General features: G+C 38.2%; 2 protein-coding genes across 2 annotated transcripts in view; both read left to right on the forward strand.

The window, feature by feature from the left end:
• Positions 1 to 12,914, forward strand: part of CPA6 (carboxypeptidase A6) — a gene marked incomplete at both ends in the record, with an annotated part of 280,492 nt that overhangs the window by 211,224 nt on the left and 56,354 nt on the right. The window lies entirely within an intron of this gene.
• LOC311168745 (dynein light chain Tctex-type 3-like) lies at positions 11,875 to 12,321 on the forward strand (the record flags this gene model as incomplete). Its single annotated transcript, XM_084230453.1, has 1 exon — positions 11,875 to 12,321. The coding sequence occupies exon 1, from the start codon at positions 12,013 to 12,015 to the stop codon at positions 12,319 to 12,321; it is 309 nt and encodes a 102-aa protein (XP_084086579.1). The 5' UTR covers positions 11,875 to 12,012.

Here is a 12,914-nt window from a genome sequence, read left to right on the forward strand (position 1 = left end):
CTAGATTCAAAAATCCATAACAAAGTATTATAAATTAGAATTTAGCTATCTATTAAATTAATAAATAATGGCTAAGTGGGGTTTATTTCTAGGATGCAAGTCTGGTTCAGTGTTTGCAAATTAATGTAAACTACCATATTAAGCTAAAGGGTGAAAAAATCACATAATTGTATCAATTGATACAGAAAAGGCATTTGATAAAATTCAACATGTATTCATAATAAAAACAGAATAAAAGGAATTAGAGGAGAATGTGCTCAACTTTATAAGCAGTATCCAACAATCCCACAGTAAACATTACACTTAATGGTAAATAACTAAATGCTTTCCCCTAAGATCAGAACAAGGGAAGGACATCTACTCTTGCCATTTTTAATTAGCATAAATCTGGAGTTCTAGTCAATACAACAGGCAAGAAAAGACAAGGCATACAAATTAGAAAGAATAAATTTTTTACCTGTAGAGGACATGATAGTCTATACAGAATGTACATAATATGTATGTTGGTTCACCAAGGCCATAAGGCAAACATACAGAAATCAATAGTATTTCTATAGATTAGCAGTGACCACATGGACAGTCAAACTTAAAATGCCATTTACAATTAACAAGATGAATACTTAGAAGTTAATCTAACAAAATATAGGGCTCATATACTGAAAACTATAAAACACTGGTAAAATAGTTCAAGAAAATGTAAATAAATTTTAGACATAATAGTATTCATTGGAAGAGTCATTAAAGTTATCATTTTCCCCAAACTGATACACAGATCCCAGAAAGACTTTTTGTAGTGTATATATGATTATTGTAAAGTTTACATGGAAAGAGAAAGGAACTAGATGAGCTAAAACTATTTTGAAAAGGAATGCTACATCGTTTCAAGACATATAGCTATAGTAATCAAAATTGTATGATGTTGGTAAAAGGATAGATGGAGATAAATGGAACAGACTATAGGACCAGAAACAGACCTATAAAAATAAGCCCCTTATTTTTTACAAAGATGTGAAATCAATTCCAGGAGGAAAGAATGACTTTTCAACAAATGAAGCTGTAACAATTAAACTTCCATAAGGAAAAAAAAGACCCAAAGACAAATGGGAGAACATATGCATATCACATATCTGATAAAGGACTAATATTTGCAGTATATATACTAAAACTTGACAATAAAAAGCAGGCAATCCAATTAGAAAATGTCTATATAAATGATTAACTTTAGCCTTTCTAGTAAATAGACACCACCACCAAATGTTGGGAGGATATAGAAAAACTGGATTATTTATACATGGCAAAATGTTCAAATAACTTGAAAATAATTACCAGTTTCTTTCATGGTGGGTGTAGTATGGTAACACCTGAAGAGGTCTGACCCTATACCTCCGAATCATACAGTGTTGTAAACCAATGGAAATCAATAAAAATTAAAGTAAACTAGTTTCCTCAATAAAAAATACAATGACAAAAATATTTCAGATGTATTCTCATTAAAAAGCAATAATTTTCCCACAGAAAAATAATAAAACTAGATACACAAATGCCATACGACACAGTAATTTTACTCTTGGCATTTATGTGAGAAAAATACGTTTGCTCAAAAACCTATACGTGATTGTTTATAGCAGTTTTATTGGCCAAAAACTGGAAACAATCCAGATATCCTTGAATGGCTGAAAGACAAACAACTATAGTACATACATACCATGAAAAACATCTCAGCAATAAAAAGGAATAAGCAATGGAAACATACAACAACCTGAATGATTCTCCAGAAAATATGCTTAATGAAAAACCAATCCAAAGTAGATGCATACTGCATGATTTCACTTATAGAGTATTCTTAGTGCAATAAAATCATAGAAATGTAGGTTAGATGAGGTTCCTTGCTTCACTCCCCAGAGGATCATCTAGGTTCACCAGTGGAGTACTACACCCAGAGAGTCCTGTGACTTGGAGTAAAACTGGAACACCTCGTGGACATCAGAGACCAGACAGGCTACACCAGAAGGGGCAAACAGATTCATGCTTCAGTGAACAAGAGGTGGGTGAAAAGAGAAGCCTTAAGGCGATATTTGGGGGTGGGTGGCTGCCATACATATCAGCAACTGGTGCCAATTTGCTGTCAGCCTTAGGGAGGGAAGAGCATATGGGTGTGGACATAAATATTTGAGAGGAAATACATGTAGAGGAGCTGGGGTACTCCCAGTGTGCCAGGTCCCCACTAAAAGAAATAGTGATATTGTGCTTGGTTATGCTCTTGTCCCATCCCTCAGCACTGGTACTGACATTGTGAAGTTTATTGAGAATGCACAGAGGCAGCATAGTCTCAGGTTTAGAAGCCCAAAGAGGAAGACTTTTAGTGCTGCCATAAAAATGAACAAACCCATTCCCCAGAGCATTCAGAGCAGCAACTTGACCCATCCAAGTCCCTACCCCACCTAATTCATCAGCTGCAAAATCAGGTCTCATAACATACAGAGCTCAGAAAGCCCACACATCTGAAATCACAAAAACCACAGCATACTACAGGAAAAGTAGAAGTAGTTTAAATCACTAAGATCTGAGACAGCGACGTGGGCCAACAAGAAACCATGCATATGGCAACTTGGGACCTCAAGGGAATATGACACAAGGAAAGAACAACTCTCCATAATCCAACCACAAAGACATGGGAGATTTTATCTTCTATCAGATACAGAGTTCAAAATTGCCATGATAAATATCAAAAGAAATGGAAGAAAAGGCAAAAAAGCAAGTCAAAACGATGTAAGAGAACTCTGAAAAACTAATCAAAGACATACAAAATTAAAAAAAAAAAGATTGTCATGAGAAATAAAATCAACAAAAAGTAGAAACTTAAGATTGAAATAAGAAAATTAAGGGAGTTACAGGATATAAAAAGATCAATAGAGGAGGGTTTTTTTAATTCTGCGGAAAGCTATGAAAACAGAATAGACCAAATGGTGAATCAAATCAGTGACCTTGAAGATAAAAATGCACAAAAATCTGAGGTGAAAGGAGAAAAATACAAAGAAAAAAATGAAAACACTTCAGGAACTATCTGACTACATTAGGAAGGCAACATAAAGATAAAGGAGAGGAGACAGAAAGGAAGAGACAATTTATTCAAAGAAATAATAGAGAAAAACTTCCCAAACCTGGGGAAGGAACAATATATACAAATCCATGAAGCTAAAAGAACAGCTGGTTAATTAAATGCAGTGTGATACAGAAAGACACATAGTCATGAAACCACCAAGAGTTCACGACAAAGAAAAAAAAATGGCCACAGGGGAAAAAGCAGGTAACCTATAGAGGTACTCCCATCAAGTTTACATCAGTCTTCTCTGAGGAAACATGGGTAAGGAGACAATGACATATTTAAAATACTTAAAGATATAATTTTCCACCCAAGATTATATCCTGCAAGACTCTCCTTTTGATATAAGGAAAAAAGGCCTTCCCAAACAGAAGTTGAAGTGGTTTGTGTACACTAGACTTGTAGTAAGTTGAATAACCTAAGAAAAAGGGACAAATTCTTAGAAATACACAATCGTCCAAAACTAACAAAGAAATACAAAACCTGAGTAGACCAATAAGAAAATTGAAATAGTAACCAAAAATCTGCTGAAAACCAAAAGGTGAGGACCAGACAGCTTTCCTAATCAGTTCAACCATACTCCAAAGATGAACTATACTTCTCAGGGTCTGTCCAAAAATTGAGAAAGAGGCAATGCATCTAAACACATTTTACAAGGCCAATGTTACCCTGATACCAAAAGCAGGCAAAGTCATCACACACACACACAAAAAAAAATAATTACAGACTAATACCCTTGATGGAGATAAATGCAAAAATCCTGAACAAAATCTTAGCTAACCAAATTATTCACTATTATAAAATGATCATACATTATGACCAATGAAATATATTGCTGGGACACAGGATGGTTCAATATCTGAAAATCGATGAATGTAATTCACCACATCAACAAAAGGAAAGAGAAAAATCAGAGACTATATCAGTAGATGTAGAGAAAGCATTTGATAAGATTCAACATTCATTTATGAAAAACCCCTCAAAAATAAGCACAGGAAGAACATGCCTTGGTACAACAAAGGCCACATATGACAAGCCCATAGCTAACATCACACTTAATTGTGAAAAGCTGAAAGATTTTCCTGTTAGATTTGCTACAAGGATAACCTGCACAGTAAAAGAAACTGTCATTTAGGGGCCTCCCAGGTGGCGCAGCGGTTGAGCACTGGGTTGCAAAACTGCCCGCAGCCTCTGCAACGCTGGTTCGATCCCCAGCTGCTCCCCCACCACCGGAGGAGGGTCCCACATGGTGCGCAGACCTCTCCTGCACCCTCTGCTCCCCTCAGCAGTGTGTCTCGGTCCTTCTGCCTGCTCTGCTTCCCGCTCTGGTGAATTCTCTCACCCTCCCGCATTTCTGCCTGTACCCAATGCTTGTATAAATAAATAAATAAATAAATATTAAAAAAAAGAAAGAAAGATGGGCCTCCCCGGTGGCGCAGCGGTTGAGTGCTGGGTTGCGCTGGTTGCGAAGCTGCCTGCAGCCTCTGCAGCGCCAGTTCGATCCCTGGCTGCTCCCCGGCCACTGGAGGAGGGTCCCACATGGCGCGCAGACCTCTCCTGCCGCCCGCTGCTCCTCTCAGCAGTGTACTTCGGTCCTTCTGCCTGCTCTGCTCCCCACTCTGGCTCTGGTGAATTCTCTCACCCTCCCGCGCTTCTGACTGTACCCAGTGCTTGTATAAATAAATAAATAAATCTTTAAAAAAAAAGTTTGGAATGTTTTATTAAAAAAAAAAAAAAAAAAAGAAAGAAAGAAAGAAACTCATTTAAACAAAAAGAACCCTTCTGAATGGGAGGAAATATTTTCATGCCAAGCATCTGACAAAGTACTGATAACCAAGATCTACAGGATTCAACAAAAACAAAACTCAGTCAAAATGGATAATAAAGCTAAATAGACACTTCTCCAAAGAAACATACAGATGATCCAAAGGCACATGAAATATCACTTATCATGTGGGAAGTTTAAATAAAAACCACAGTGAGATACTATCACACATACATGAGAAAGGCCCACATCAAAAAGTCCAGAATTATCAAGTGCTAGTGAACCCTCATACACTGTTGTGGAAATATAGACTGATCCAGCCTCAATGGAGAAAAATATGGAAGTTTTCCAAAATTCTAAAATAGATTTAATATAAGATCTAGCAATTCCACTTCTAGGTATCTACCCAAAGAAAGTATAAACACTAATTCAAAAGGATATATGCACTCCTGTGTTCACTGCAGCACTGTTTGCAGTAGCCAAGTTATGGAAACAGCCTAAGTGCCCGAGGATAAGTGAGTGGGTTAGGAAGATGTACTGTATATACACAATGAAATACTACTATTATAAAACAAACAATAAAAGATTCCATTTGCAACAACATGGATGGAACTGGAGGAGATTATACTAAGTGAAATAAACTAGAAGGAAAAAGACAAATATCAAATGGCCTTCCTTGTATGTGGAATACAGAAAAACAAAACAAAGGAACTGACAGAAACTAACCATTAACAACCCCTAGAAGTCTATGTGTAGAATTGAGGCTATAGAGAAGGGGGCAGGTTGGAGAGTAGGGTGTGGAGGAGGCCCAGTAGACATTGGTGGATTATGGGTGCCTTGGTGGTGGGTATGATGTGGTTATATACATCCTAAGAGGTATAATCCTAAACCTCTGGATCATGTATGGTACTATAAACCAATGCTACCTTGATAGAAATAAAAAAATGGGTAAAGTCAATCATAAAAATTATAGCAATGGAGAACAGATTAGTGGTTTTTTTTGGAGTTAAGGAGAGATAGAAGTGAGAATAAAGTCCACATGACTATAAAAGGATAACACAAGGGAAACTTGTAGGGAGGAAAGTATCTTAACAGTATTAATGTCAATACCCTTATTACACTATGGTCTTTTAAGATGTTACCACTAGGGGAAAGAAGGTAAACCATTTTCTCCCAGTGGTAACATTTTATAAGGTTATAGTGTAATATGGTCTTATAGTGTATTTTCTCTGTATTAATTCTCATTATTACATGCAAAGCTTCATTTATTTCAAAATAAAAAATGTAGTATAAAATTAATAACCACGTCTCCATATTCCTGGGTTTCATTCTCTTGCCTAGAGAATCAGAGGCAATTTCATCCTTGCTCTCTCTTCCCTGCTATATAATCATCACCACCTGCCCCTGACTAAATGCCATGGTAAGCCATGAGTGGAGCCATAGCTTAGGCTCCACTAGTTCCTCTTGTTTTCTGCCAGCTTGACTAACCAATGCCATGTGCTGGGCACCACTTCCACTTCTGGTCCCCACTCCAAGTTAGTGGGTGCTTCCATGAATGTCCTTTGTTTTTTATTTTGGAAACACAAAGACCAGAAAACAGTTGTACAGAAGCAAGCTACCTGGCTTAAATGACACATAAGGTATCCTTGATTATTCTGGCTTTTTGGATTGTATAAATGAATTCATTGTTTCAATATATAGCTGTTAATTGGCATTATATGAAAATGTAACTGCTGATTGGCAGACTTTAAGTGCACTATATGGAAGATGAAGGATTTTTATCCTTTATTTTAAAACCATTTAATTATGTTGAAAAATGCAGTCATTACTTTTCTGGTTGCAATACTTGCCACCGCTCTTTTTCCTAGGATTCATATCACACAGTTTTATATATTATAAGCAAAATAAGAAAACAAGTGGAGGTGCACTTGGATTGCAAAATAATTCTCTTGGTAATTGCTTGTTTATAGTAGGTTAACAAAGTCATTACTGTGGCATAGTGGGGCTTTTTGGGCAAGAGGGAACGAGTAAAGTAATCACATGATCTTACTGTTGAAATATGTACTATACATGCCCCTTCACCATGAAACCAAAAAAGAGCTTTAGGAAACACTACCTTCTGGTGATAAAGTAGACTTAACCTTATCATAGGCCAAGAGGTATGATACAGACTCTAAATTCATCAAAAAAAGAAAACTAGAATATCTATATAAGGAGAAGGAAACAGATAAATATATAAATGTTAGACCTTATCTTTCTGCAACAGTGAACAGGTATTTACAGGTAAATAAATGATTTTAAACCTGAGGGTGAATAAAGGGCAGGGGAAACAAAGAAAATAGACAAAAAGTAGAGATTGTGAAAAGTAATATTCAGAAAGCTTAGAAGTAATGTACTTAAAAACTAAAAAGCAAAAGAACTATCAAGATAACAAGCAGATTAAGAACATTTTATTAATTCCTCAAAAAGTTAAATATGTGAGTTACTATGTGACCCACAAATTCCAGTCCTGTCTTTATAAGCAAGAGAATTAAAAATAATATATCACACAGAAACGTGTATGTGAATGTACACAGCAGCATATTCATACTAATCTCAAATGTAGAAATGGGCCTCCCTGGTGGTGCAGTGGTTGAGCGCTGGGCTGTAAAGCTGCCCGCAGCCTCTGCAGCGCTGGTTCTATCCCCGGCCACAGGGCGAGGGTCCCACATGGCGTGCAGACCTCTCCTGCCGCCCGCTGCTCCCCTCAGCAGTGTACTTCGTCAGTCTACCTGTTCTGCTCTCCACTCTGGAGAATTCTCTCACCCTCCCGTGCTTCTGACTGTACCCCTGTGCTTGTATAAATAAATAAATAAATATTTTAAAAAATAAAAAAATTAAATAATAAAATGTAGAAACAACCCAAATGCCTATCAACTGATGAATAGTTAAATAAAATGTAATCCTTTGTTCATTCTTTTGCATACAGATGTTCAGTTTTCCTAACAAGGTTTATTAAAGACATTCCTTGCTCTATTGTATGCTCTTTACCCAGGAGAATGATGATGTCAATGAAATTGGAGGAGCATCAGTTGATGTGTTGACAGTATCATTGAAGAAAATAAGCCAAACCACCACCAGATTAAGCAGGAGAAATGCATTAATTTTTTTCAATAAGTAATATTGACTTATTGATAACTTCTTAGCAGGTACTATATAAGGCATAATATAGTATATAATATAATGTGCATAATAAGGAGGTAAGGGGGGAAGGGGAAGTAGAGGTGGTACATCAAATACTCTGCTCTCATTCAACCTGGTTTTATGATACAAAATAATGAAATAATCACTAATGAAAAGTAAAAACTATTGAGTAAGCAGCCAAAATGAATGAATACATGATTCACGTGCTTAATTTGGACAGCAAATCTCCAGGAATAAATTCCAGTGATTTCTGCCCATCGTAACAAAGTTGTTTCTAAGTACTCTTCTTGTTGGTTGGTATTACTTAATCTGCTAAGTAGAGATAAGAGCAGAAATGGAATATTGAACAGTTCATCAGTGAAGTTCTGGCACAAGTTTGGGGAAGTGATATTGATATACAGAGTAGCCATGTAAGTTACAGCAGCAGCTCACATTTTAATTGTGGAAAGACCACTTAATTCTTTCTTGTCAATGCAGATGGAATAGCATTTGCCTCACTTCTCAGGATCCTCTCCAACTGAATGACACAATTTGAGCTTGGTTCACTTTAAAGAACTTTAAATTATCAGTCTCCCAGCTTGAGTATATCAAGCCATGGTTGGTGATAACTGGTACAGATTTATGTATAGCACTTAATTATTGCCTAAATAGTCCTAAATTGCTGGGCAAATTTAACCAGAATCTTCCTAAATAGAATATTTTGAAAATAATTCAGTGTACATTGAAAACTATAAGACAATGTTGAAATAGAACACACAAAAAAATGGGAAAAAAATTATTCCAGGCTCATGGATTTTAAGAAATAACACTTTTTAAATAATGTTACCTAAAATAATGTACAGATTAAATCCAATCCCTCCCAAAATCCCAATGGCATTCTTCACAGAAATTGTACCAAAAAGTCATGGAAATGGGCGTAAGGGTGGGGGGAGAACTGTAAAAGACCCTAAATAGCAAAAACCACCCTGAAATTTAAAAAAAAAGGAAGTGCCAGCCTCCCAAACTTCAAACTACTAAAAAGTGATAGTAATCAAAATAGCTTGGTATTGGAAGAAAAACATACAAAGCAATGAAACAGAAACCCAGAGCTCAGAAATAAACCCAGACTACATAAATATCTAATTTATGACAAAAGGGCCAAGAGCATACAATGGAGTAAGGAAAGGATCTCAATAAATGGTGTTGAGGAAACAGACAGCCACATGCAAATGAATGAAACTAGACCACTGTCTAACACCATACACAAAAACTAATTTAAAACTGGGCCTCTCTGGTGGCGCAAGGGGTTAAGCACAGCACTGTAAAGCTGTCTGCAGCCTCTGCAGCATGAGTTTGATCCCTGGCCAGCCATGGAGCTACCCACATGGTGCAGCAGACCTGCTCCCCTCAACAGTGTATTTCAGTAGACCAGCTTGTTCTGTTCCCCACTCTGTCTCTGGTGAATCCTCTCATCCCCTGTACCTCTTGCCTATGCCAAAGTTCTTGTATGCATAAATAAATCTTTTTTAAAAATCTAATTAAAAATGGATTAAAGACTTGCATGCAAGACCAAACCCACAAAATTTATAGAAGAAAACTTAGGTGATACTTTCTCAACATCAGCCTTAGAGATGTCTATAGGGATTGACACCATTAGCAAGGGAAACAAAAGTGAAAATAAACAAATGGGAACACATCAACTGAAAAGCTTCTGCACACCTCAAGAAACTATCTTAAAAATGAAAAGATGTCCTACTGAATGGGAAAAGATATTTGCACATCACACATTAGAAAAGGGGTTAACATCCAAAAAATACAAAGAACTTACAACTCAATAATTAAAGTATGAGCAGAAAATATGAATAGACACATCTCCAAACACAACAAACAGATGGCTGATAGGCACATGTAAAGATGTACATCATCTCTTATTAGGGACATGCAAATCAAAACAATGAGATATTGGGGCCTCCCTGGTGGTGCAAGGGGTTAAATCTCAGCACTATGAAGCTATTGGCAGCCAGTGAACCACAATTTTGATCACCTGCCAGGAAGCTGACCCACACAGCACACAGACCTGTCCTGTCTCACCCACTGCTCCCCTCAGCAGTGTATTTCTGCTCCCCACTCTGTCTCTGGTAAATGCTCTTACAGCCCCCACCTCTGGTCTATACCCCAGCTTGTATGCATAAATAAATCTTTTTTAAAAAATGAAGTATCACCTCATGTCAATGAGAATGACTATTCTCAAAAGACAAGAAACAAGTGTTGGAAAGGATGTGGGAAAACAAGAACTCTTATACTGCTTGTAGGAATGTAAATTGGTATGGCCATTATGGAAAGCAGTATGGAGATTCCTCAAAATCAAAAATAGAAATGCAGGCCTCCCCAGTGGCGCAGCAAGTTGAGCGCAGCACTGTGAAGCTGTCCACAGCCTCTGCAGCACGGTTCGATTCCTGGCCAGCCAGGGAGAAACCCACATGGCATGGCAGACCTCTCCTGTCTTGCCCGCTGCTCCCCTCTGCAGTGCTTTTGGTCCGTCTGCCTGTTCTGCTCCCGGCTCTGTATCTGGTGAATTCTCTTACCCTCCTGCACCTCTGGCCTATACCCCAGCTCTTGTATAAAAATAAATCTTAAAAAAAAAATGGTTAAAAAAATAGAAAGGCTATGCTCCAGTTATCCTACTTAGGGGTATTTATCTGAACAATACATAAACACTAATTTGAAGATATATGTGCACTCCCATGTTCACGGCAACTTTACAATAGCCAAAAGCTGTAAACAACCTAAGTGCTCAGTGACAGATGATTGGATAAAGATGTTGTATAGATACACAAGGGATGCCAGTCAGAATTTCTTTTTTAAGATTTAACCATTTATGCATAGAAGAACTGTAGCACAGGCCAGAGGGGCGGGGTGGGGGTGGTGGTGAGAGGATTCACCAGAGACAGAGTGGGGAACAGTACAGGCAGACTGACCGAAGTACACTGCTGAGGGGAGCAGCGGGCGAGTCAGGAGAAGTCTGCTGCGCCACATGGGCATCTCCCCGGTCATGGATCAAACTCGAGCTGCAGCGGCTACAGACAGCTTCACAGGCTGTGTCCCAACCTTCTGTGCTACCAGGGAGGCCAAGTCAGCATTTTTTAAAAGGATGAAGTCCTGCCATTTGCAACAGCACAGATGGGCCTAGAGTATTATGCTTGGTGATATAAGTCAGAGAGAGAAAATCATTATTTCATTCATGTAGCACATAAAGAAACAAAATAAACAAATGAACTAAATAAAACAAAAATGAAGTTTTTGACTCTAAGACCAATTGGTGATTACCAGAGGGAAGGACGAAACGGAGTGGGTAAGTTGTTCATGGTGAACATTAGAATTGGACTTTTAGTCATGAACTGAATGTAAATATACAGACATTTACTTATGCACTGGACTGATACACACTTGAAACTAATATAATTTTATAGTGCAATATTACTGAAATAAAAAAATGTAAAGAAAATCACTTGGAGAAATATCTGATTTCCAAGTGAGAAAGATGTATCCAAGCATCAAAGCAAAGGAGAAAGGCATAAAGGAAATGACTGGTAGTTCTGACTTCATAAAAAAAGTTTTAGAGAAGTACTTAGTGATGTGGGAAACTGTTCATACCTATTGCCATGTCAAAAAATAAAAACTAGGGGGCCTCCCCGGTGGCGCAGGCGGTAGAGCGCAGCGCTGTGAATCTGTCTGCAGCCTCTGCAACATGGGTTTGATCCTGGCCAACCGGCGAGAATCCCACATGACGCGGCAGACCTCTCCTATCTCGCCTGCTGCTCCCCTCAGCAGTGTCTTTGGTCATTCTGCCTGTTCTGTTCCCCACTCTGTCTCTGGTGAATCCTCTCACCTTCCCACGCACCTGGCCTGTACCCCGGTTCTTGTATAAAAATAAATAAATCTTTAAAAAAATAAAATAAAAAAATAAAAACTAGGGACAGACATGGAGGAGAAACACCGCCACTACGACAGGGTTGGCTTTAATGCTGATGAAGCCCACAATATTGTTAAAGAGTGTATAGATGGCATCTTGGGTGGTGAAGATTACAATCAGATCAACATTAACCAATGGACCCCAAGCATAGTGGATCAATCCCTAGTGCATTTGGTTAAGTTGGGGAAAGCTTATAAATATATTGTGACCTGTCCTGTGGCCCAGAGGAGTAGATATGGCTTCCACATGGCCCGCTCACGTTTCTGGGATAACAGCTCTGATGGAACCTGTACTGTGAGTTGGGAAAACCAAACATGAACTGGGTCATCAATGTTTTCGCCATCATTATTGTTCTGTAATTTAGTAAAAATGTTCAGTCGAAGCAATTAACTGAAGAATTTATTGTTGATCCATTCTAAAAAGAGTAATAGCTATTTATTAATATGTTAGATGACAGGTGTGCTGAATATTTCAAAGCTATCATCAAAAATTGATCATTACAAGCAAGCAATATCAGTAAATTGGCCGATTATCTCATATCCAACACAGCATCACTTAAACAGGAGACATTTAGTGTTAGCAAAAAAACAAATAGGGCTTCCCCAGTGGCGCAGCAGTTGAGCACTGGGCTGCGAAGCTGCCCGCAGCCTCTGCAGCACCGGTTCGATTCCCGGATGCTGGGCGAGGGTCCCACATGGTGCGCAGACCTCTCCTGCCGCCTGCTGCTCCCCTCAGCAGTGTACTTCATCAGTCTGCCTGCTCTGCTCTCCCCTCTGGCTCTGGTGAATTCTCTCACCCTCCCACGCTTCTGACTGTACCCAGTGCTTGTATAAATAAATAAATAAATCTTTAAAAAAAAAAACAAATACAGAAATACAAATATGATCTGAAAATACAGTCTCATATTTAGA

Source organism: Talpa europaea (genome assembly GCF_964194135.1).
Source record: "Talpa europaea genome assembly, chromosome: 3".
NCBI lineage: Eukaryota > Metazoa > Chordata > Mammalia > Eulipotyphla > Talpidae > Talpa > Talpa europaea.